General features: G+C 36.6%; 1 protein-coding gene across 1 annotated transcript in view; it reads right to left on the bottom strand.

Annotated features, from left to right (window-relative positions):
• The window catches only part of LOC103511133 (suppressor of lurcher protein 1), a 105,021-nt gene that overhangs the window by 21,153 nt on the left and 55,903 nt on the right, over positions 1-27,965 (bottom strand). The window contains exons 8-9 of the mRNA XM_026824994.1: positions 11,573-11,763; positions 3,647-3,857 (exon numbers count right to left, since the gene is read on the bottom strand). Coding sequence (XP_026680795.1) covers positions 3,647-3,857; positions 11,573-11,763 — 402 coding nt within the window. The remainder of the gene's footprint in view (positions 1-3,646; positions 3,858-11,572; positions 11,764-27,965) is intronic.

Genomic DNA, 27,965 nt, shown 5'->3' with positions numbered 1-27,965 from the left:
AAAAAAAACAAAAAAACATCAATACCACCCTCTAACTCAGTTTAAGTTGTGTTGACAGTTTTTGTTTTAAAATAATGCAAAATTTTAATTTTATTTTAAAAAAAAGATAAGTATTTTAAAAGTATTTGACAGTGTTAAAAAATGTGTGTTTTCTAGTGTACTAGTTTTTAAATAGACATTGATCAAAACTAATGGATCGAAACTAATGAACAAAAACTGTCAACACAACTTAAACTGACTGATAATTATGAAAAATGTGGTGAAAAACTTTTAGATTGGAATTCAAGATATGAAAGGCAGTATATCCACTTGATAAGTCTGTTCACAACTACGAAAAAAAGCAGCAAATCCAAGAAAACTTCATAGTAAATAAGAAGGCAGCATATCCAATGATGTATTGCGTTCTTGCTTTGTGAGTACCACAGTCTTCTTAATTTACCTCTTTTCCACTTTATTTTTCAGAATTTTAGCATCAATTAATGATAAAATATGAACTTTTAAACCTAAATTCAAGAGAAAAATTTGCAAATGACACAAATTTCGGCACAGGTCTCAGAAATGACTGCCAAAAACTTCAATGACGTTTCCTGAAAAGTTAGGAATTTGGATATACTGCCTTTTCATTAAGGAGGGCAGTATAGCGGAAAGGTCGTAACGCAATTTCAGGCCAAATTCAGAACAAATTTTTCACTGTTTTCAGCACAAACTGGCATACATACATAAAAGGGAGTTTCTACTCTCCAATTAACAATTTCCCGGAACGTAAAATATCAATAATTTCAGACATTTTCAATGATTTTCTGCTAGCATGAGAATTTTCCCCCAAATTCCTACTAGCATTAAAATTCTCTCCGAATTTCTACTAGCATTAGAATTTTCCCCCGAATTTCCACTAGCATTCGAATTCCCCCCGCGAGTTTTTCAAACTTTTTAACGCAAAAAGAACAATACAACCCCAACTAGGGAGAATACACTGATGCCAGAAATGGCTTACAGTTCCCAAGCTTCCTTCCGCTTTCGTTCTCTCAATACCAATATCTTTTCTACACACTCATTCCCATTTCCTTTCTTATGCCTTTCAGGAAAAAAAAGAAGAAGAAAAAAAAAAAAAAAAAAAAAAAAAAAAAAAAAAAAAAAAAACAACAACTCTAACGGAATCAAATCCTAATTTAGGGATTTATAATACAGAAATACATAAGAGTATTCGGTCAAAGTTATAGAGAATTAGGTGAAGGAAAACACAAGGAAACAAAAGGAACTAAAATAGAATAATATTTAATTCGAGGAAAAAAAAAGATAATTCTGACCTTACAGAGTAGTAATTCAACATTGACTCTCTCTCTCCCTTCCTCTTTCTCTCTCTTCCTTCCCTTGTCTCTCTCGCTCTGCCTTACTTTTTAAAACACTCCTTCATTTCTATACTTCAACCCGCAAAACTCTCCCACGTGTTTTCTTTCATAGAAACTGATCTCTCTCTCCCTCTCTCTCTCATACACACACACTCTCTGATCTCCTCCGTACATCATATTTTCACTCAAAGTGTTCAGCGAATACAATAACAGAAAATTTTAGCACGAGAGAAAATATCCTCGACATAGTGTTGAGAGAATTAGAGAAAGAAAAAACAAGGAGAGAGGGGAAATAGAGATTGAGATAACAAGATAGATAGGTAGGTACAGAGAGCGGAGTGAAAAGACGAACTTCGAGAGAAAAAAGAGAGGAGAGGGGAAATAGAGATTGAGATAACAAGATAGATAGGTAGGTACAGAGAGCGGAGTGAAAAGACGAACTTCGAGAGAAAAAAGAGAGACGGGAGGAAATACAAAGTTTATTTTTTGAAATTAAACTTTTAGATGATTTTTTTTTTCCTTCTATAGAAAAAAAAAAGAAAAACTTCTAATAATAATTAAATCTGGAGAGTAAAATAAATAAGAACTCGTAGGAAATAGGTGGATGGGTCGGTATGGCTGGGAAATGTTCAGGGACTGTTGTAGGCTCCTGGGCAAGATAGACCCAGGGGGCTATTCCATAAATTAACTTTGCATTTCGCAAAAAATTGATGTCAAAACCACCTATTACTTAGTAATTTTGTACGATTAACACCATAACAAGTTTGTTAATGTTTTTTTTTTTTTTTTTTTTTTTTTTTTTCTAGATAATACCTACTTTTTGTCACTTTAAAATAGATCATAGAGACACTCCTTAAACTTATCTGTTTAGCTTAGACATACAAAATATCCCACATCCTTTCTACTCTCTATAAGTGTGTCTAAGTTTCTAACATGAAAAATCTGGTGTGAACATCACACGACTTTCTATTACATTTGCGGAATACGTATTTGAAAAAAAAAAAAAAAAAAAAAAAAAAAATCTAAAAAATCTGAAAGTCCCGAGCCGCCTATGGCAGCCGATTATTGGTGGAAAATTTTACATCTCAAAATACTCCCCATGTGATAAGGGATCATTTAAAAGTGTCCAAAAACTGAATTTTTCTTTTGAAAAATTTTCCAAGTCCGAAAATCGGCCGACTACGGCAGCCAATTTTTGGTCAAAAATTTTTCATCTTAAAAAATACTCCCCGTGTAATGAGGAATCATATAAAGTATGAAAAAAATCTATTTTTTTTTTCGAAGTTCGAAACAATATTGACTTTGGTTAATATCTGGATGAGTGATTGTCCGATTTTTACCAAATTGTTACAGTCGCGTCCTTGGACCTTACCGGGATATCATGCTAAATTTCATCGATTTACGACAAACCGTTCTTGAGATATTTTGTATACAACTTTTCACTCTTTCCCATTTAAACCTGTAGTACGTACGTACATACAGACCATGGACTAAAAACCACTTTTTTGACATCCGGGGATCCCAAAACGGATATTTCCAACCATTTCCCGATTTTGAAAATTTGGACCGATTGCAATACTTTCATTACTAGTATAGCTCGCTATACTGTAGTAATAGAAAGTAAAAATATGATAATGATAATAATAATAAACACACAAACAAATCCATCACTGTTTGTCAGAAGGATAAAGGCTGAGTTGTTGAACTTTTCATAAAGTTCTAAACACTTTGGCCCGAAACCTCCAACCCTTAAAATGTGTTTAAAAGTTTACTGTAGAACACAAATATACTCGAGTACTCTTTGAACAACTTATGTACATATATTTGGAACAAGCTTGTCGAGATGTCGAGGCAATGGAACAACTTCGGTCTGAGATGCCACGGCAGTAAGTAAATTGTATGAAGTATGTACTTATTAGGCACTTACGGAGGCACCCACCAACCTCAGTGGTGCAGTGTTCAACGCGTTGGACTTTGGATTTGGAGGTTGGTGGTTCGAGTCCAAGTCAAGTCATAAAATTTATCTAGGTATAATAATTGGGGAACGATATTTGTGACAAGCAAACTAAGACAGCGTAAAAGGGCAAGAGGGAAAGCTTGTCTACAAGCAGCACAGGGGTAGGTTTAGACTAGAGCCAATAAAAACAAACTTACCGAATAAGCTGGGAGAAAAAGCTCTCACATGACCTTCGACTTAGGCATACAAATAAGAATGACATTTTTTTTTTTTTTTTTTTTTTTTTTTTTTTTTTTTAAAAATGTAAGTATGATTAACACAATTAAAAATTCCTACTTACGGAGGCACCCCTTCCACATCGAATGACTCGAACACCAGTTTGATTCGCTCATCATTTCTCCCGTAGAAGAAGTAATGGCACTCCGTATCCCGGGGATACAATCCGGGGAAATTGGGACTGGTGAATGTGCCGTTCCTATGACCTCCTGTACTGTTGAACATGAAAGCACACGGGAGCTCGGACAGCTGATGACCTGTATTGATTCCGAAATCTGAAACAACACATTGACATTGGTATAAGTATTGGTTATTGGTACAAGAAATATTGATATATGTAAGTAGTGGTTATTCGTACAAGAAATGATTGGACAACAAAATGCATTCGAATTTAATGGCCAATAAAATTAATTACAAATTGTTGCTGTTGTAGCGGCTTTAGCTTTCGCCGAATGGCGATAGCAGAATAAAGAAAAGATGTCTTTTTGTATCTGCTATACACCGGGGTGATGGGGAATTACAAAGCAAACAAAAATAAATATAAAATAAATTTTAAAAATTGCCGCCGGGACAGAGGGTCAGAAAAAAAGCCCAACAATCCCACGTTATCCTTGGTTAAGTTACCACTCCAATGCAAAACTGTAGAAACAATATCCTATCTCACCTCGACCGAGCTCATCTCAGCCCTGTTCATAAACACAGCCTTATAGAGGTTTTTGATCGTTGCTGTCTAGATCTACCTAGATATGATACAATCTACTTGATATAGTACTGGTACCCAGCAACGAGGGCTTTACCAAGAGGAATCCATTGGCACTACACCGTTGGGCGTTAAGCAACGTCGACATGTTAAAAAAAATTAATAATTACTCATTGTTTATTTGTATCAAAATATCTAGGTATTTTTACTTTAAGGGCGTATTTTATCCCGAACGTATAATGTTCGTTCTCGGAACGGCTGGCTTTCTCCTATCCTATCTATTTATCTTCCTTCTCTCTTCGATTTCGGGACGATAAGACTTTGTAGTTACAGTTCCCTCTGTCAAACCTCTTCAAAATAATAATAATAATAATAATAATAATAATAAAAGAAAATAATCCAAATATTTATCCACAAGTAGGCGTTTGATCAGTTTGATGCTATCCAAATATGCCAGCCTAGTTAGCTTGGTTGGTAGTGCGTCTGCCTTGTAAGCGCTATTGGAGGTATCTATACTACCTTAGGTAGGTTTTATCATTCTCCTTTCGTTTTATCATCCACTAGCCGAAACCCGTCGCTCCGCTTCGGATTCTTGACATTAATGTGAAAAACTTTCGAATCTCCAGCTTCAAGTGTTCTTCATCTTAATAAAATTAATGTTCCAGTGGAACATAAAAATTACGAGTATTTATTACAAAAGAAACGAGGAAGATTTTTTCAAGGACTTTGAAAAAAGTACACTTCCAGAGGGGTCCACTTGCATAGAATATTTCAAATTTTATTCATAGCAACCAAGTAAAATATCTTCATGGTAAAATTACCTGAAAACTAATGTCAAATAGAAATGAAAGCAAGTAGATATACTACCAACAGGACGGAGGGACTAGTGATCTAGTGAAGACTGAAGACCGTTGAAAGAAGCAAGAAGAGAAAAGCCCTCGATAGAACAGTGTGGAAATCCTACACGACCAACACCAGAACCCGATAGTTTTGATACACTTACCAGACTTCCCACAAGGGACCCGATTCCCTTACACTTACTTCAAGGAACCCCAGTAAGATGGACCCTCCCGGTTCGGCCGGGCAGAGCGTCTCGAGCCCGCGGGTACGAAAATCTTCGGCGATGTGCTCTCAACCATTAAACGCGATTTTTTTTTTCTCTCTTTCACCGGAAAAAGAACCGCGCGGGCCCGAGAAACGTCGAGCGCTCTCAAGGCACTTGGCCATCATAAAAAGTGAAGTCCTCTTTCTAGTCATCTAGTGTATGCCCTAGTGACCCCAGTTCATATTTACCCATTTGTATTTCAAGTTCACAGTCAGCAGCATACTTACAAAACATATGCTTTTTAGAATATGTTGAGAAAGTAGAATAGAAACTGTTTCCTCCGACAATTCAATTGGGAGTGAAATTTTCCAACCCAGTGAGTTTTAATGAACTAATAACTCATTTCATAATATCCTTTCAGAGAAGGAAGCATTATAAAATGGAAAGATTCCTTAGGGAGGTAAAGAAAAGGCTCTTGAATGATGAGATGCACCATAAGTGTCACAGGTCAAGATAAAATCTGTCTCGAATCAGAAGCAATTTAAAACTACTGCCAAAAGTATCCAATTTTATAGTAAATCATTCTACATGACTACCTATTGATATGACCATATCAAAATGTGTGTGTATTGATATGACCATATCAAAATGTGTAATATGTTTATATGTATTGTTTATTGATATCATTGTCTACATAATGTACCTGAATAGCTGAAAGAGGTACATCCCTACCTATCTATAGGTAGGTAAATATAGGCATTATTAAAATGTAAAAATCCATTAATAAATATTATTTAAATTTTATGAAAGGATAATTATTATTCATGACTCATAAAGTCATGACATTAAGCTAGATACCTATACCGTATGTACGTAGTACGTACATATCAGGTTCTTCCGACATTTTCATCGCACTAAAAATTCGGAAGCAATATAACCAGATAACCACAAAATCACATCAAATGGCAACTATTGTTTTAATTGTATTTGATTCGGTTGAGCGATGTCCCGTCAGAGCTTTTGTTGTCAAATATTTGAATTCGTATTCCAGGAATCGAACTCAACGCTGTTCGCTAAAGTAGTGGATAATGGTGATTTAGACAATTTGATCACCAACGTCCAGTAATGGACATGGCACATAAAGAAAAAGATGAAGAAAACTCGTATTAACCACAGCCTTATTTAGAACTTTCTTGGTTTGAAAGTCTTCAAAAGAAATGTCCACAGTGGGAGATTTGGACAACCCGGTATAACCCTAACGAACAACAAATTATACTCTGCCTCTCTGGTGAATACATATTTCATAGTCACACGAAAACACCGGACCCTGTTAAAACATTGGTACGAGGGACTACATTAATTTATGACTTATGGGCTCTGGGCTGTCCGGAATAGACTGAAATTTATAGACTTTCACAGCTCATGTTATGTTGCATGTCAATGAATAAATGGCCTCCCTGTCTTTCCCACTCTATCCTAGCAGCTTCCTGATGTAAAATGATGCTTGACACCTCAACTAGTGGATCTAAATATGACATAAGAGTGATGTTTAATGATAGGAACATGATATGACCGCCATCGCCAGTGCATTGTAAGGACGTGTCCCCTATATCAAAATTCATTCACAAAAGGCCCACTCTGGTGTAAGCCCCAAAAGATGGTTTAAGCCTCCATATCAAGGCGGATGATAAAAATGAGGACTGAAAAGTACGAACAAAAGAGAGATAAATGAGAATACCTACTTCTAAAATGGGTTCTTTCTTTCTCTTAGAAGCGTTACACAAATAGTATACGCAATGCTAGAGGTCCATGTATGAGTATTACACTGCTAGAATTAAAGCTACTCTAGGACCTATCTAGTTCTCCAGAAGTGTCAGGTTTTCAAAGGGATACACAAAGGTAGGAAAAAAACCCAAGATTTAGGAGATTAGGTAAATGAGGGAAGGGTTAACACCTCCTGGCTTCCACGTTCCGTAGCCAGAGACGTGACAAGACAAAGCTGGTATGTATGTGTTTCCTGATGTAAAGGGTGGCTCAATTTAGACTTAAATCCTTAAATGACGCAGTTCATATTGGTGAAAAGTATGTAAAAAGTCAGTGGTCAAATAATTTTGAGAAATAAAGTATCTTACCTTAAAGAAATAATAAGTTGTGATTGTCTATTTATGCTATTTGCTCACTGCAAATGCTGCTTTAGTGCCCATCATATTAAAGTTCAATTTATTTGATCTTAAATCAAATATTTTTAAAAGCCTAGATTTTAAACACGGTTTTGAAAAACATCTTATGGTTGGTAAATAAGGGAAAAAAGATAAATAATACAGATATGTAGGTAGGTCAGTCAATTTGACAGAGATGTTTCATTTATTTTCGACTGGACTTCGTTCTTCCTGTGTCTCCTCTACTATTTATTTCAGGCCTGCCCTGTATGTATTGCCTGTCACGTCTCTATCTAACGTTGTCTCGTAATATCAAGCACCTATCCCACATCTCCGGAATATCTTATTCCCATCCCGTAGATCTTGTTTGTGTCTGGATGAGATCATTTCCCCATCGGACGGCTGTTTTGGCTCGACACAAGAAGAGCTTAGCACACAAGGGAGGAATTAAACTGAGCATGGACGTGAAGGAGGAGGTGGAGAGGAATTGAGAAGTGGAAAAGTAGATAAAAAAGTAAAAAAAAAAGGAATTAGAATAGTTAACAGAGAAAAGAGAGAGCGAAAAAGATAGGGGAAAATAGAGAAAGAATGATGAGGAACGATGGTGAAATAAAAGTATGGTTGCGTTACAGTATTCTAAAGTTTGGAAAATTAATATTAAAAAGAAAAATATTAATGTTAATGAATACATAAAAAAATAAAATAAATTGGTCGTAATAGGCAGGTAACTACAGCAACAAAATAATCAACGTCAAAACTAGTCAGAAGGGATTTGCAATTTATCAGTTCGAGGAAAATTGGAGGGGGAAAAAGAGGACACCAAATTCAGCACAATGTCGTCAAAAACTCCGACGACATTGTTTCGGTTGCATAAATTTGAAGTTTTATGTTCCAGTCGACAGTATAAAGTGTGATAAAGCTGTCAGCAGAAACATTAAAACTGTCCAAAGTTGTCATATGACAGGGATCCCCCCTTCCGACGTCCTAGATCCCTTTTCAATATTAATTATTATAACACGACGTATATGTGTGTTTCCTGGTGTAAAGGGTGGCTCAAGGAAAGGAATTTTTAATTGTGCTAAGCAGCTAAGCATACTTAAATGCTTGTCACAAATATCGTTCCCCAATTTTTACACCTAAATAAATTTCATGACCTGGACTCGAATTACCAACCTCTAGATCCAAAGTCCAACGCGTTAACCAATGCACCACTGAGGTTGGTAGGGTGGCTCAATTCAAACTTAAATGGCGCAGCTGATATTGGTCAAAAGTATGTAAAGAGTGATTTGATCAAACGAGGTTGAAAAATAAAGTATTTATAAGACATAATTATGATAGCCTAGTTATGAACTTTATTCACAGCACAGGATGAACTGTTTTAAATAGATAGGTACTACTTATCACCTTATATTATTAGATCTTAAATAAAATAGTTTTTAATTAATATAATCATCTAAAAACATCTTTTTGTGGTTGGTAAATGGTAAATAAGGGGGGAGGGCGAAGGATTTATCAATCAATTTGGCAGATGTTTGATTCATTTTCGACTGGACTTTCTTCTTCCTGTGTCTCCTCTACTATTTATTTCAGGCCTGCCCTGTATGTATTGCCTGTCACGTCCCTATCTAACGTTGTCTCGTAATATCAAGCACCTATCCCACATCTCCGGAATATCTTATTCCCATCCCGTAGATCTTGTTTGTGTCTGGATGAGATCTCCATTTCCCCATCGGACGGCTGTTTTGGCTCGACACAAGAAGAGCTTAGCACACAAGGGAGGAATTAAACTGAGCATGGAAGTGAAGGAGGAGGTGGAGAGGAATTGAGAAGTGGAAAAGTAGATAAAAAAGTTAAAAAAAGGGAATTAGAATAGTTAACAGAGAAAAGAGAGAGCGAAAAAGATAGGGGAAAATAGAGAAAGAATGAGGAACGATGGTGAAATAAAAGTATGGTTGCGTTACAGTATTCTAAAGTTTGGAAAATTAATATTAAAAAACAAAAATATTAATATTAATGAATACATAAAAAATAAAATAAATTGGTCGTAATAGGCAGGTGACTACAGCAACAAAATAATCAACGTCAAAACTAGTCAGAAGGGATTTGCAATTTATCAGTTCGAGGAAAATTGGCGGGTGAAAAAGAGGACACCAAATTCAGCACAAAGTCGTCAAAAACTCCGACGACATTGTTTCCGTTGCATAAATTTGAAATTTTATGTTCCAGTCGACAGTATAAAGTGTGATAAAGCTGTCAGCAGAAACAGTAAAACTGTCCAAAGTTGTCATATGACAGGGATCCCCCCTTCCGACGTCCTAGATCCCTTTTCAATATTAATTATTATAACACGACGTCCTTGGTCCCTTTTCACTATTAATTATTTTACCAAACTATTGCAACAATGAATTTTAGGCCGTGGTTATGAACAGGGCTGAGTTAGGCCATTCTGAGATGTTCTTGGCAAGTGGAAAATGATGTGGTAACTTAACACACTGAATTTTATAGAGGTTTTTGTTCGTTGCTGTCTAGATCTACCTAGATATGATACAATCCACTTGATATAGTACTGGTACCCAGCAACGAGGGCTTTACCAAGAGGAATCCATTGGCACTACACCGTTGGGCGTTAAGCAACGTCGACCGCTACCAGATTCTGGAACAAACTGCCTGAATCAATTTTATTTATCCTATTCAAAATTTCAAATCTATATTATTTACCCGATGATGGAGGTGATTGAATTGTTTTTAGTAGTAATGTTGTGGTGACATATTGGATCTTTGTAGGTACCAACAAAATAATAATTTCATACACAGTTCAATGGTATGTACTGCGATTATCACTGTACCGATTGAAAACCCATGGCGGAAAATGAATGTGTTTTTCCAAAGCGTCAATACTCTAATTGGAAAATGAAAATGCCATTTGTGTGCAAGGACAACAATAGAAGAGTGCAGGAGGGATGCCAATGGTACCATGGCTTTGTACTGCTAGAGCAATGGAAATGGAAAAAAATAAAATTGATAAATAAATACACGAGAGAGGGGCAAATGGGAACACAGAGGTGAGATGGGGTAAATAAGAACAGAGGGGTTTGTGTTGTGGTGACATATTGGACCTTTGTAGATACCAACAAAATAATAATTTCATACACAGTTCAATGGTATGTACTGCGATTATCACTGTACATACCGATTGAAAAACCAATGGCGAAAAATGAATGTGTTTTTCCAAAGCGTCAATACTGTAATTGGAAAATGAAAATGCCATTTGTGTGCATGGACAACAATAGAAGAGTGCAGGAGGGATGCCAATGGTACCATAGCTTTGTACTGCTAGAGCAATGGAAATGGAAAAAAAATAAAATTGATAAATAAATACACGAGAGAGGGGCAAATGGGAACACAGAGGTGAGATGGGGTAAATAAGAACAGAGGGGTTTCGGAGTCGGGGCTTTTGTTTTGGTCAACTGACAGTATGAGATCGTTCCCCAGCATTTTGTTTCGAATTTCAAATTTAATTAAATATGTTTTTATGTAACCTTGTCGCCACTAAAACAATAATTATTATTGTTTGCGGTTTACCAATAATATTTTTTTTTTTTTTTTAAATGGAGACTAATTTAGTTTAGGTGTACATTGTGCAATGTCTACATTCGTCTACGAATATAAAATTTTTATTACATACCCATGCTTGCACAATTTATGCACTTACTCAAAGATATACTCGTATGATTAGTCTGGCTGGGAGACTTTAAACAGGCAGGATACCACCCTGAAATTTTCCTTGCTAACGAAATACTCTCGTATATATTTTTAGAAAAAAAAATGGAGACTAATTTAGTTTAGGTGTCATATGTACATTGTGCAATGTCTACATTCGTCTACGAATATAAAATTTTTATTATATACCCATGCTTGCACAATTTATGCACTTATTCAAAGATATACTCGTATGATTAGTCTGGCTGGGAGACTTTAAACAGGCAGGATACCACCCTGAAATTTTCCTTGCTAACGAAATACTATGTCTAATATACACCGAAACGGAGTGCCTGTCTTATTTCTAGTACATTGAGTCCAACTTACTTTCAGTAAAAGTATATACAGCTTGAAATCCCCGGGAAAATCTGGACGAGTATATTCCCTTGAACTCAAGCACTAATCTTGGACCATTGGACATGAGGGGACGAGGCAGCTTGTTCCCACAGAAGCTGTCTATTTTCTCTTCTTTGCCGTCGATCATGACGAATGCTGATAGGACGTCTGCTCCTTCACATCTGAAACCAAAAAGAATAAAAGTTTGAAAATAATTCCCAAAATTAGAGCAATATGCCATCTGTGGATTTAAAACTAGCCCGTCGGGTCGGGATATCCAGGGGCATAGATTTGTTAGGGCTTGATTCCTGAAAGTGAAAGGTATGTACAGGTAAAAATTTTACCCGACTACATTACTTTCCTTCCTGTAGGATAAGGAAAGTAAAAATCCTCAAATGTGATGCATTTACTTGTAAATTACTACGGCATCCTTTTCAGGAAAGGAGGTTAGGAAAATCTGTTATAATAGGTAATACAGGTAAAAATTTTGCCCGATTAAATTACTTTCCTTCCTGTAGGATAAGGAAAGTTAAAATCCTCAAATGTGATGCATTTACTTGTAAATTACTACGGCATCCTTTTCAGGAAAGGAGGTTAGGAAAATCTGTTATAATAGGTACCTACTTAACTACCTACTTATTATGCAGGGTTCTTCCACCATTTGATAGCGAATGATGAAATGTGAAAATATGTAGATAAGAATATTGTCATGTCTAACAATTATTATGCAGGGTTCTTCCACCATTTGATAGCGAATGATGAAATGTGAAAATATGTAGATAAGAATATTGTCATGTCTAACAAGACACGAATTCTGAGAAGAGAGTGTTATAATGCGCTTAGTTCTGCAAAAGATGAAAGCATTAAAAGATTGCTTACAAAAAGAGCCAAGAAGGAACTCCCCTTGGCAAAAAACATTAAGATATCAAAGTCAAGTAAATGGGGGGAAGAAAGTAAAAAAGTGAGCTCGTATAACAAAGAAAAAGTTTCTAAAGAAAGTTTAGGTACATATTATTATAACTGCGAGTATTGATAAGACGTGCAGGCAAGAGTGCCAATAATGGGAAGAAATTTTGCGGTTCTTGGAAAATGAAAGTAAAAGAAATTTACGTGATGTAGGTATTAAGATACTAGCAGGTTGCCCGTGCTTCGACACGGAAAACGACTCGAGATTGGATTAGATTTCGGCTAAACTAAGGATATAGATACATGATACAATTATGTTACCTACATAATATGTGAAATTAATACATTGGAGGATACATAATGTGTTCTTTGGATTATCTTTCAGCTTTTCTGCTATCATAAAATAATAAATGTTCCGGAATTTCGGCATTATTTGACCATCATTATCCCGGCCATTCACGACGAACATTTTGATGATGTGTATTATACAAGAAACTGTAGGAATACAAGGGTAACAATGAATGAAAAACAAAGAGCAGAAGAAAAGATAAGGAACAAGATACTTTGTTATTCAGCAGACAACATAATACTCAAACTCGCACTTCGTGCTCGGGAGGGGGGCTTCGCCCCCCTCCACCCCCCGGGGGCTTCGCGTGTTCGCTACGCGGGGTGTTGCGTATACGGTCGCGCTGCGCGCTCCCGGGGGCTTCCCGCGGTGTTGTGCATGGGGTCGCGCTGCGCGCTCCCAGGGCTTCGCGGGGTTGTGCATGTGGTCGCGCTTCGCGCTCCCTTGTTTACGGTCGCGCTGCGCGCTCCCGGGGCTTCGCGAGACGTGCATGAGGTCGCGCTTCGCGCTCCCTTGGCTTCGCCCCTGAACACTAATATCGTGCCTGAATCGTGTTCCGAAGAAATGAAAACTAAAAGCGAGAGAAAATATTAAACGTAGGAAAAGTTTTGCTGGCCTCAAACCTTGTTCCCTGTGTATTTCTTATGGGGGACTAAAAAACGTCAATATCTTGGGAACGGTTTGGAATTTCGGAGGTTTCCGATTTTTCCCAGTATGTACAAAAAATAAGGAATCCAATGGTGAAAACCGCACCTTCCTAGCCCATCTAGAAGTGGGTTAGAATTAGTATGAGTGAGTGAGTGAATCAGTGAGTGAGTCAGTTACACAAGGGGCTGTATATATTTAGGACTCGCACTTCGTGCTCGGGAGGGGGCCTTCGCCCCCCTCCACCCCCCGGGGGCTTCGCGTGTTCGTGCGGGGTGTGCATGAGGTCGCGCTTCGCGCTCCCTTGGCTTCGCCCCTGAAAACTAATATCGTCCCTGAGTCTTGTCTCGAAGAAATGAAAACTTGGGGGTCGCGCTTCGCGCTCCTTCGTTTACGGTCGCGCTGCGCGCTCCCGGGGCTTCGCGGGGTTGTGCATGGGGTCGCGCTTCGCGCTCCCTTGTGGTCGCTTCGCGACTCCTCTTGTTTACGTCGCGCTGCGCGCTCCCGGGGGGCTTCGCGGGGAGTGCATGAGGTCGCGCTTCGCGCTCCCGTGGCTTCGCCCCTGAAAACTAATATCGTCCCTGAGTCTTGTCTCGAAGAAATGGAAACCGAAAACTAAAAGCGAGAGCAAAATATTAAACGTAGGAAAAGTGTAACGCAACCATACTTTTATTTCACCATCGTTCCTCATTCTTTCTCTATTTTCCCCTATCTTTTTCGCTCTCTCTTTTCTCTGTTAACTATTCTAATTCCCTTTTTTTAACTTTTTTATCTACTTTTCCACTTCTCAATTCCTCTCCACCTCCTCCTTCACTTCCATGCTCAGTTTAATTCCTCCCTTGTGTGCTAAGCTCTTCTTGTGTCGAGCCAAAACAGCCGTCCGATGGGGAAATGGAGATCTCACCTTCCTAGCCCATCTAGAAGTGGGTTAGAATTAGTATGAGTGAGTGAGTGAATCAGTGAGTGAGTCAGTTACACAAGGGGCTGTATATATTTAGGACTCGCACTTCGTGCTCGGGAGGGGGCCTTCGCCCCCCTCCACCCCCCGGGGGCTTCGCGTGTTCGCTACGCGGAGTTGCGTATCCTACATACCTATACCGTATGTACGTAGTACGTACATATCAGGTTCTTCCGACTTTTTCATCGCACTAAAAATTCGGAAGCAATATACCCAGATAACCACAAAACCACATCCATCAAATGACAACTATTGTTTTAATTGTATTTGATTCGGTTGAGCGATGTCCCGTCAGTGCTTTTGTTGTCAAATATTTGAATTCGTATTCCAGGAATCAGGAATCGAACTCAACGCTATTCGCTAAAGTAGTGGATAATGGTGATTTAGGCAATTTGATCACCAACGTCCAGTAATGGACAAGGCACATAAAGAAAAAGATGAAGAAAACTCGTATTAACCACAGCCTTATTTAGAACTTTCATGGTTTGAAAGTCTTCAAAAGAAATGTCCACAATGGGAGATTTGGACAACCCGGTATAACCCTAACGAACAACAAATTATACTCTGCCAAAAGTAAAAGAAATTTACGTGATGTAGGTATTAAGATACTAGCAGGTTGCCCGTACTTCGACACGGAAAACGACTCGAGATTGGATTAGATTTCGGCCAAATTAAGGATATATGTAGGTAGATACATGATATGTGAAATTAATACATTGGAGGATACATAATGTGTTCCTTGGATTATATTTCAGCTTTTCTGCTATCATAAAATAATAAATGTTCCGGAATTTCGGCATTATTTGACCATCATTATCCCGACCATTCACGACGAACATTTCGATGATGTTTATTATAGAAGAAACTATAGGAATACATGGGTAACAATGAATGAAAAACAAAGAGCAGAAGAAAAGATAAGGAACAAGATACTCTGTTATTCAGCAGACAACATAATACTCAAATTACTCAGTATACTTCATACTTGTGTTTGAACAATTTCATTTCTTGACCTCAACACCAATAAAAATAATGATATCCAAGTAATAAAAAATAATACGATCTTTAAATTTATCAATAAAATGAAACATCACAATATTATTTTGTCTCAAGAGAGTCTAGAAAAGATAAACGAAAAGTATTTTCCTTCACTCGACTTTACAGAAGGCTGAGAGAATGAGATCAGTAGAGAATAAATTCCTTTTCCAGTTGAACCACAAGAATAACTCCTTCGATAAGTAGTGTTCTCTTCAAAACCAAATGATCATAGTCCCGGATAAGTGCTTTCTCACCCTTTATTTCCCTTTTTGTTTTTCTTGTGGTGGAAGTGATGGGAACTTCTCAAGTTTGAGGTAACTTGTAAAGCACGCTTTAAGAACCTTTGCGAAGAAATTAGAGGGAACTTGTTTAAAGTTATGCAGAGCAGCAACAGCGTGGCTTATTACATTAATAATGAATTTATTATGCTAGGAGTCTTGGGTTTTTCAATTAACTCTTTGGATTAGAAGATGGGGTTTAGTCTGGTTGGTATGATATAAAACCCACAAGAAGAGTAGGAGTAGATGGTTTATTGTAAACATACCGAACACCATATATTTTCAGTATGATTATAAAGAAAGTAAGTCTTGGGTTTTTCAATTAACTCTTTGGATTAGAAGATGGGGTTTAGTCTGGTTGGTATAATATAAAACCCACAAGAAGAGTAGGAGTAGATGGTTTATTGTAAACATACCGAACACCATATATTTTCAGTATGATTATAAAGAAAGTTGCCTTTCCGGAGAAGAGTCAGTTGCCTTATTTAACATGGTGTAGTGGAAAAGAGATTGAAATTCCGTCACAAAATATGATCTTCTTATCTTCCAACAAAACCATCTGAAAATAACTCCCCTGATAGTAGGATTGGTACCTAGGTATATTGTTTTCTCTTGTAAAACAAACGCTCACTTAAATTTGTTCCACTTGAACTGTTTTACCACTCTGTATTTTCCCAAACCACTTTCCCCAAGGTATAAATAGTGCCTAAGCTCAAGGCTTAATCCTACAGTAGCCACACATGAAGGTTAACAAAGGCTCTTGTTCCTAAACCCTATACTGAGTAGGGATATAGGTATATTGTTTTCTCTTGTAAAACAAACGCTCACTTAAATTTGTTCCACTTGAACTGCTTTAGCACTCTGTATTTTCCCAAACCACTTTCCCCGAGGTATAAATAGCGCCTAAGCTCAAGGCTTAATCCTACAGTAGCCACACATGAAGGTTAACAAAGGCTCTTGTTCCTAAACCCTATACTGAGTAGGGATATCCTATTCGCCAGCAATGGAGAAACGTAATTGAATGTAATAATTTGTCGCGGGATTTCAGGATTTAAACAAAATAAATTCTCCTCGCAGGACTTCACCGTTCCATTTGGAAAATATATAATGGGAGAGGAAATTAAACCTAGATAAAAGTAATATAAAAGAGGGGACTCTGGAGAAAAAAAAAACCGAATAGGGGAACGGTGAACTGCACAATACATGAGAATGTACTCGTCTTTTCTAAACCTTCGATATTAATTTTCATTAGGTATGGCATTTTAGACAGTTCTAATAGTAAGCCTTTGTTTTCAACAATACCTGGTACCTAAGATAGTTCCTTTCTGAATGCATTGAAACAAAGAATAATATTTAGCGAGGACAAACCAAAACGATAAGTGAATTTTATGCTAATGTTAATATGTATTGTCATTGTTGCAACGTTGAATAATGACTCCATCAAGTTAGCCTTTGTTTTCAACAATACCTGGTACCTAGATAGTTCCTTTCTTAATGCATTGAAACAAAGAATAATATTTAGAGAGGACAAACCAAAACGATAAGTGAATTTTATGCTAATGTTAATATGTATTGTCATTGTTGCAACGTTGAATAATGACTCCATCAAGTTCTCCAGTTTGATGTTACTCACTCCTTTATTTTTATTTGTGTGATTTTACAAGTTAGCTCCAAATCTTTTTCCCTTTGGCCCCGAAAAATATATCTCCCTCTTGGGCAAATAAAAAAGTAAAAAAAGAGGTAAGAGAGCATAAAGTCCCCTTTTTTAAAACCCCAAAGCTTCAGTTTAATTTTACACCTTGTTGTGGCCAGTCGCTGAGGTTTTGTGAAATGATTTGCTAGTTTTTCGAAAATAAAGTTTTCAGTCTTCTTTTGAGTTTTGCTCTGAACCAAAATGTTCTCTCTTCCTAACATATAACATTGGCGCGGTCGGCAGTTTTTCTCTTGTTACTTTTCATACCTACCTACGTGGATCCCCTTTTTAAAACCCCAAAGCTTCAGTTTAATTTTACACCTCAGGATTGTCCTTTTTTTGCAATCCCAGTTGAGCTTGTGTAATTAACAAATGACAGTTTTTCCAAAGCGTCTCTAATTCGTTTTAATCTTTGCGACTTGCAACGTAACATTTATCTTGGTCACAAACTTGCTGAAAAGCATTTCCCCTATTTTGAAAGAGTGAAATTAATGAAAATAACGTACACCGGTGAAAGACGGCTGCGGTTAATGTGGATTCTATTGATACTTTGCTTTCAATAGTAAATGTCAAACTATCTCGTAGCTAGGTATCTTGTGATTTCATTATGGTGTTCATAAGACCGTATATTTTCCAATTTGTCCAGGTCAAACCACCAGGTAGACATACGCTAAAAATTTTCAGTTTTAACCACAGATTTTCTTAATTAGAAATCATTTCCAAAACTTCGTTTGGGGGTTTTAAACTTCACATGTAAAATGGACGGGCTAAAAATCAATATAACTATCTATAGCTATTAATAGGTATCTCTGTATTTTCCCGACTTGGTAAATTTGATGCACTAAAGCTCATTACTCAGAACCTGGTAATTTTTGCCCAAATATGCGACGTTATTACTACGGTTCCTATTGTGAATTCTGAAAAATATAGAGGTAGACCATCAAGGGGGAAAATGTGGTCTCGATAAAAATTACATTAAGTATGTATACGTATACCACAATCCTTTGATATAATTAAAATACCAATAGCTAGGTATACCTAAATCTCTACCTACATGCACCCTACCACCGCGTATTGCATGACAATACCTACTCGTAGGTATTTGATTATCAAATCGTGAATAGAGAAATTCAAAACATGTTAGGTACACAATTCAATTAGCAGGAACACTCATACATAGCTCACAATAAACACTGCGTAAATCCGAATGCTTCCACAGTATTTCGAGTATTTGTTCAATCAAATTCAAGTGGGTTTGTTTTGTATTTTCAACAAGGATCCATGTCGATTTACAATGAATTATGTTGAAGCACCTCGAGCGCTTATTAAGGATGTCATGAGCAGATTAAACGACTCACATTTCATCCGGAATTTCAGAAACCATTGAAAGCCTCTGAGAGCATCGTAGACAAGCATTCACGTCGTTTGAAGGCAAAAGGAAAGGATATTGGGAGAGATGAAGCGGGGACTTTAAGTGAGGAAACTAATTATGTCATTTAAGCTTCTTACAGGATTCATGTCTGCTGAAATTTCAACCGAGGGCGTCTTTAGATATTCAAATCCAATTTAAATGGAAAGCAAAACACAGAGACGAACATAGAGAAGTGAAATAGAAATGGGAGTGCAGGGGTGAGGAATCCATTATGCATATTAACTGTCACGCAATGAAATAAGATCACGGATTCTCGATTTGTTATAAACTACATGATTGGTATCTCTACGTTTACAGCAAATGTAATGATGTTAAATAGACGCCAGTAATATTGTTATTTCTACACGTCATTATCACCGTTAAATGGTGTGAACTGTGAGACAATGCAGACTGCACTTGTAGGCTTTATTTTTGCCCCTTTACTGTGGGGCGGACATTTGGAACAACCAATCCTCCCCCCCCCCAATGAAATCCTGGATACGGGCTTGCCTCGAGTAAGTAACATAATTTATGTATAATGAAAATTTGAAAAATAAAAATAAGTACCTGGTTGTTATAGGGAGAGAGGCATTCTAAAGTACCATGGGACTTAATTGGCTCCCAAGAGTCCCAAGGTATAAGTATGACCCATATTTCAAGTTAATCTGATCTCAGTTTTAAAACTTTTTACTGCCCTGTCCCGTTTTGACCGTAAAGAGAGCGGTCATTTCTAAATTTCTAATTTAAATAAAATTATGTTATTAAAAGGGTAGGATGGATTATTACGTGTAGATAAGCATTTAGGTACTGTGAGAGGTAGGCAAGATAAAATTGATGGGAATGAAAAATGGTTCCCATTTAAATGGGCCATAAATGGCCTTAATAAGGAAGGTTTCCTTTTATTTTATTAAGGTAAAGGCTTCCTTTTATTTCCCTTTATATTTGTACTAAAAAGAAGGAAATAAATGACGAGCTTCCTATTTGTGTTTTTCCTTCGTTCTTTCTTTCGTATCCTCTTCTATTCTTTGGTTCTTCTCACCTACTCGTTCACTTCAGTTGTTACCTCCTATCTTGGTTCCCTATTGCTCTGTTTGCATGCAAGTCTTCTTATTTGCATCCTGTCTAGTTTCCTGCTTCCTAATTTCCTTTTATTCAGACTTCATTCTTTATTCCGTTACCAACTCGATCAACTTTGCTTCGGATAAATCGATTGGCAGACTCTTGAATTTTCAAAATTTTACGCTTCTTTCACCCGGGATATTCCAGTTCCTATTGCTCTGTTTGCATACAAGTCTTCTTATTTGCATCCTGTCTAGTTTCCTGCTTCGTAATTTCCTTTTATTCATACTTCATTCCGTTACGAACTCGATCAACTTTGCTTCGGATAAATCGATTGGCAGACTCTTGAATTTTCAAAATTTTACGCTTCTTTCACCCGGGATATTCCAGTGTCACATGCCATCTGAAATTGAATGGATAAAATTTAATTTTGTTTGTAAGCTACTCAAAACATTTGCATTGACTTCAACAGTCCAAAAGACATCACCTAAAAGTGCCAATGGCCCTACGCGTAGATAACAAATAGCCTAGGTCCTATTTTTCTACCTTCCTATTAGATGTGTGATAAATCAATAATCTACATACATGTTAGACGTACATATATTTGAACTGAAGAGTTGATATTAAAGTTGATTCCTATTAAGACCTGAGATAAAAAGGTTTAATGCATCAAACTTTTTATGAAGCAAACTTTCCTAGCATTTTCTATATTACGCGTAGATAACAAATAGCCTAGGTCCTATTTATCTACCTTCCTATTAGATGTGTGATAAATCAATAATCTACATACATATTAGACGTACGTATATTTGAACCGAAGAGTTGACATTAAAGTTGATTCCTATTAAGACCTGAGATAAAAAGGTTTAATGCATCAAACTTTTTATGAAGCAAACTTTCCTAGCATTTTCTATAGGTAACACAAAAGCTCCAAGATAAGAGATCTCAAGTAAGAGGGTGTACTTACAGGGTGTATTTTTCTAAAATATACCGGGTTAACCGGTTTATCAAGTCAACACTCGAAGTTTCATCAAGTAAAGGCATTTTTTTAAGGAGAAGTTCTCGCCTCTCTCAGCATTCTGAGAAAGGAGAGAAATAGCATACACGGTAGTGGGGGCACGTTGTGTATTTTTTTTCAACAAACGGGGAAAAAACACATTTCTAATTATACCATTGACACCCAGTAGAGATAGAGAGAGGAGGGAGGAAGGGAGAGAGTCAAAATCTGCAAACTTCATTGTAATTCACTCCTAGATTTCAAACTTGTAGGGATTAAACACAAGCAGGCAAAACAACAAAACTCTCTCTCTCTCTCTCCTTACAGCCAAAAGGATTGGATTCGATAGGAGAGAGAAGAGAAAATAGTAAAGAGGAATCAACCTCCCTGCAAAGTAGTCTTTGGAAATATTTTGATTCTAGATTAGGAAGTTTGTAAAGAGGAGCAATCCAAACATCGCCAACGTAAAAGGCGATATTATACCATTGACACCCAGTAGAGACAGAGAGAGAAGGGAGAAGGGAGGAAGGGAGAGAGTCAAAATCTGCAAACTTCATTGTAATCCACTGCTAGATTTCAAACTTGTAGGGATTAAACACAAGCAGGCAAAACAACAAAACTCTCTCTCTCTCTCCTTACAGCCAAAAGGATTGGATTCGATAGAAAAGAGAAGAGAAAATAGTAAAGAGGAATCAACCTCCTTGCAAAGTAGTCTTTGGAAATATTTTGATTCTAGATTAGGAAGTTTGTAAAGAGGAGCAATCCAAACATCGCCAACGTAAAAGGCGATTAGAGCTCTAAAGAACACAAGTTCATTCTAACTGAAATCCGTTTTCTACTTGCCAAATTATTGAAATTATTTTGTACTTCTAGGTAGGCCGCAAACGGCCCATGTTGGTAAATTGTGTAAAAATAAATAATAAAATAGGTAACTGTCAAAAAGGCAAGATCATAAAATATGGATACTATGACACAAAAATACTAGATAATGCCTCTATCGTTCCTGACATTTTTAATTACACTTTTTTCTAGGTACTGTTCTGGAACATGAACTTTTATCTCCTCATCAAAAGCAACAATAAACAAGAGTTAAAGAGCAACAAACGAGCAATAAATTTCAAACACCCAGACGATTATCAAGTCAAGCGGATATACAAAGTTTATTTCTGTTTTAATCACGATAACACGAGTTCATTCTAACTGAAATCCGTTTTCTACTTGCCAAATTATTGAAATTATTTTGTACTTCTTGGTAGGCCGCAAACGGCCCATATTGGTAAATTGTGTAAAAATAAATAAATAATAATAAAATAGGTAACTGTCAAAAAGGCAAGATCATAAAATATGGATGCTATGACACAAAAATACTAGATAATGCCTCTATCGTTCGTGACATTTTTAATTACTCTTTTTTCTAGGTACTGTTCTGGAACATGAACTTTTATCTCCTCATCAAAAGCAACAATAAACAAGAGTCAAAGAGCAACAAACGAGCAATAAATTTCAAACACCCAGACGATTATCAAGTCAAGCGGATATACAAAGTTTATTTCTGTTTTAATCACTCACTTGTACCTTGCTGCAAAATTACAATAGTACAAGTTCTACCTATTTGAATAATGATTTCCAATCTCTTCAATTACAACCGTTCGTGGAACCTATTAAAATAATGTAAAATATGAGAGGTAAATATAAGTATATATTCGTATTATTGTTCTTTGTTTAAATAGAGAGGTGAGGAAAGTAGAGCCAAAACGAATAGAGAGTAGGTGAATGTATAACAAGCTGGGTCCGTCCCTCCGGGAATTTTTTAGCCCCTAGTTTATTCGATCGTGATTAAAGAAAATCAGTACCTATGTACCCAACTTATTTGTTTAATATTCAGTTTATTATTATGATTTTTTGATTTTACTTTCATGTAATGATTTAAAATCAAGACTAGAGCCCGTTCTCCCTTTATTCCCAATATAAGGTTTAAGTCACCCATCCATTTATTGGCCTTGCTCGGCGTAGCTTAACATAGGTGACGCTAAAACCGGTCTTAAAATAACGACTGAAGTGTTATCTAAAACTTTCTCGCTTTGAGTTCATAGGTCGTCGCGACAAATTTCAAGATCAGAGCTCATTTGTGTGAGAAAATGTGAAAAAAATCCCCCAAAAACCAGTTTTTTTGGCTTTATGGTTTTCTGGACAAAATTTGCACCACCATTTTCGTGTTCCTGGTAAAAAGACCTTTAATTTGATATATAGGTCGACTAGGTTTGGATAAGTCCTTCTATGGGGACAGACCGACAGACCGACCGACCGACAGAGTGACAGACACCGAAGCGAATACAATAGTCCGTCCCTTATACCTTTTTATTACTATTGTAATAATAAAGGAAGGACGGACTAAAAATAGAGAGAATCTTAAATAATAAGAGTCTTGAAACAGACAGGGATTTGGGAAAAGTAGAGTTCAAATAAATAGAGTCTTGAAATTTATCTCTATGTAATCTTTATTTTTTTATTCTTTCTATTTAGGTATTCTATTTATTTACACTCTATGACTTTATTCTACTTTCTGTTAATTTCAGGACTATCTAAATAAATGGAGACTAAAGAGTCTTGAAATACATAAATAAAGAGTAGAGCTCAGATAAATAGAGAGTCTTGAAATAAATTAAGAGAAGAGGAATCTAAATCTTGAAATAAATAGAGATAGAGCGGAAACCAGAGCATGACTGAAGAGGTGGAATTAATATTTACAGCAATTAAACGCTTTCATTGTTCTTCATGAACATTACTTAACACGTCTATCTCTCTCCCTCTCACCTTCTTTCCTTCCTCCACACTCATTTCCTGTCTCTGTTTTTCCTCACTAGCTAGAGAAGGAGGGGGATAATCCTTTGCTGTTTAGTGCTATGTTTAGGCTTGTAGGCACAAAATGAAGTTTTGTGGAAATCTTAGAGTGAGAAAAGCAGAAATAATAACAAAGTTCGTGGATCTTTTAGACCGAGAAAAGCAATAATTCCAGAAGATGGAAGAGAGAAAATGTTTTTCTTCTTTTTTTTTCTTACAGGTCTGGTACATAACTAGTTTTTGTAGCACCTACATTTTAAAGGTACCTACATAACTACACGATGCATCTACTCGTACCCATGTACATACAATAGGTACCTCCCTCTCCCAATCTCCCCTTACCATTTCTAATATCCGATATGAAATTGCATTTTGATTACTGATCACACAATGTAATGCAAATAGGTACGACGCACGGTGGTGTTCCATTTAAATTAATGGAAAAAAAAAACCTTTTCCAGGCAAGGAAATTCAATCTTTTTTGCCGCTATTTCCTCTCCCGGGAATTTCCCAGTCTGAAGTGTCAGTCTTCCTGTATCTATGGAGAATACAATTTTACCGTAACAGGAATTAAAAACAGGGAAAGGCGTACCTATTCGTATTATTGTTCCTTGTTGAAATAGAGAGGTGAGGAAAGTAGAGCCTAAACTGAATAGAGAGTAGGTGAATGTATAAAAATAGAGAGAACCTTAAATAATAAGAGTCTTGAAACAAACAGGGATTTGGGAAAAGTAAAGTTCAAATAAATAGAGAGTCTTGAGATTTATCTCTATGTAATCTCTATTTTTTTATTCTTTCTATTTAGGTATTCTATTTATTTAAACTCTATTGGTGGATTTCACCAATGACTTAATGAGAGATTTCACTAATGGGAGAATTTTTAATCATCTAAAAAGGAGTTTTTATCATCCAAACGGGAGTTTTTAAAATCTTCTCCTTTTTGGATCACTAAAAACTCCTTTTTGGATCATTAAAAACTCCCTTTTGGATTAGTAAAATATCCTTCTTGGATGATTAAAAATTCTCCCATTAGTTAAATCTCTCATTAAGTCATTGGTGAAATCCACTATATGACTTTATTCTACTTTCTGTTAATTTCAGGACTATCTAAATAAAATGGAGACTAAAGAGTCTTGAAATACATAAATAAAGAGTAGAGCTCAGATAAATAGAGAGTCTTGAAATAAATTAAGAGAAGAGGAATCTAAATCTTGAAATAAATAGAGTTTTCAAATCAATTAAGAGAAGAGGAATCTAAATCTTGAAATAAATAGAGATAGAGCGGAAACCAGAGCATGACTGAAGAGGTGGAATTAATATTTACAGCAATTAAACGCTTTCATTGTTCTTCGTGAACATTACTTAACACGTCTATCTCTCTCCCTCTCACCTTCTTTTCTTCCTCCACACTCATTTCCTGTCTCTGTTTTTCCTCACTAGGGAGAGAAGGAGAGGGATAATCCTTTGCTGTTTTGTGCTATGTTTAGGCTTGTAGGCACAAAATGAAGTTTCGTGGAAATTTTAGAGTGAGAAAAGCAGAAATAATAACAAAGTTCGTGGATCTTTTAGACCGAGAAAAGCAATAATACCAGAAGATGGAAGAGAGAAAATGTTTTTATTCTTTTTTTTTTTCTTACAGGTCTGGTACCTAGTTTTTGTAGCACCTACATTTTAAAGGTACCTACATAACTACACGATGCATCTACTCGTACCCATGTACATACAATAGGTACCTCCCTCTCCCAATCTCCCCTTACCGTTTCTAATATCCGATATGAAATTACATTTTGATTACTGATCACACAATGTAATGCAAATAGGTACGATGCACGGTGGTGTTCCATTTAAATTAATGGAAAAAAACCTCTTCCAGGCAAGGAAATTCAATCTTTTTTGCCGCTATTTCCTCTCTCGGGAATTTCCCAGTCTGAAGTGTCAGTCTTCCTGTATCTATGGAGAATACAATTTTACCGTAACAGGAATTAAAAACAGGGAAAGGCCTGAAAAATATAGAGGTAGACCATCAAGGGGGAAAATGTGGTCTCGATAAAAATTACATTAAGTATGTATACGTATACCACAATCCTTTGATATAATTAAAATACCAATAGCTAGGTATACCTAAATCTCTACCTACATGCACCCTACCACCGCGTATTGCATGACAATACCTACTCGTAGGTATTTGATTATCAAATCGTGAATAGAGAAATTCAAAACATGTTAGGTACACAATTCAATTAGCAGGAACACTCATACATAGCTCACAATAAACACTGCGTAAATCCGAATGCTTCCACAGTATTTCGAGTATTTGTTCAATCAAATTCAAGTGGGTTTGTTTTGTATTTTCAACAAGGATCCATGTCGATTTACAATGAATTATGGTGTGGACAAAACGAAGAATGTCAATAATAATCAAAATTTCTATTCCAGTATACCTACAGAACCTTATCAAGACACTTGCATCCCAATTCTCCCGAAAGCTCGAGGGGAAGAAGAAAGAGAGTGCCCAAAAGATCCTGATATTTTCGAGTCATTAAAAACTTTTTCTCCTCAGATTAGCAAGTTCCCGCATGATAACAACAAACGTCCTGATGAAATCACGTCTTCCAATGAAACTATTTCGATTGCAAGAAAACCTTCCCATGTTCGTGCCCAAGGTTTTTACAGAACAAGAATATTTAGGCGTTCCAGTCAGCCTTTGAGTTCAAGAACATCTGTTTCCAACTTTCAGTCTAAGTCAAATGAAATATTCCCCAATGTCTCTAGTCCTGAGTCTCAGATATCTGGTATTCCTGATACTAGTAGTGAAGTGTCACAGTCTGAGTTATTGGAATCTCCTTATGCTTCGTGTCCTGGCTCCATTGTATACTCTAAACTTCATAGTTCTGAAGAATCTGAAACTTGGAGTTCTGGAGAGTTTTGGAATCCAAATGGTCCGGAACCTGAAAGTTCTGGAGCTCCTGTCAGAAGATCTGGTCGAGTTGTAAATCCCCCTCAACGGTATGGATTCTCATAATAAGGCCCCGAGGGATGTTGTGGCCAGTCGCTGAGGTTTTGTGAAATGATTTGCTAGTTTTTCGAAAATAAAGTTTTCAGTCTTCTTTTGAGTTTTGCTCTGAACCAAAATGTTCTCTCTTCCTAACATATAACACACCTCAGGATTGTCCTTTTTTTGCAATCCCAGTTGAGCTTGTGTAATTAACAAATGACAGTTTTTCCAAAGCATCTCTAATTCGTTTTAATCTTTGCGACTTGCAACGTAACATTTATCTTGGTCACAAACTTGCTGAAAAGCATTTCCCCTATTTTGAAAGACTGAAATTAATGAAAATAACGTACACCGGTGAAAGACGGCTGCGGTTAATGTGGATTCTATTGATACTTTGCTTTCAACAGTAATTGTCAAACTATCTCGTAGCTAGGTATCTTGTGATTTCATTATGGTGTTCATAAGACCGTATATTTTCCAATTTGTCCAGGTCAACTCACCAGGTAGACATACGCTAAAAAATTTCAGTTTTAACCACAGATTTTCTTAATTAGAAATCATTTCCAAAACTTCGTTTGGGGGTTTTAAACTCTTCACATGTAAAATGGACGGGCTAAAAATCAATATAACTATCTATAGCTATTAATAGGTATCTCTGTATTTTCGCGACTTGGTAAATTTGATGCACTAAAGCTCATTACTCAGAACCTGGTAATTTTTGCCCAAATATGCGACGTTATTACTACGGTTCCTATTGTGAATTGTGAAAAATATAGAGGTAGACAGAGCATCAAGGGGGAAAATGTGGTCTCGATAAAAATTACATTAAGTATGTATACGTATACCACAATCCTTTGATATAATATTAAAATACCAATAGCTAGGTATACCTAAATCTCTACCTACATGCACCCTACCACCGCGTATTGCATGACAATACCCACTCGTAGGTATTTGATTAACAAATCGTGAATAGAGAAATTCAAACCATGTTAGGTACACAATTCAATTAGCAGGAACACTCATACATAGCTCAAAATAAACACTGCGTAAATCCGAATGCTTCTACAGTATTTCGAGTATTTGTTCAATCAAATTCAAGTGGGTTTGTTTTGTATTTTCAACAAGGATCCATGTCGATTTACAATGAATTATGTTGAAGCACCTCGAGCGCTTATTAAGGATGTCATGAGCAGATTAAACGACTCACATTTCAT

Source organism: Diaphorina citri, unplaced genomic scaffold (genome assembly GCF_000475195.1).
Source record: "Diaphorina citri unplaced genomic scaffold, Diaci psyllid genome assembly version 1.1 scaffold30, whole genome shotgun sequence".
Lineage (NCBI taxonomy): Eukaryota > Metazoa > Arthropoda > Insecta > Hemiptera > Psyllidae > Diaphorina > Diaphorina citri.
The sequence above is the reverse complement of the archived record's forward strand: the minus strand, read 5'-3'. Positions and strand labels throughout refer to the sequence as shown.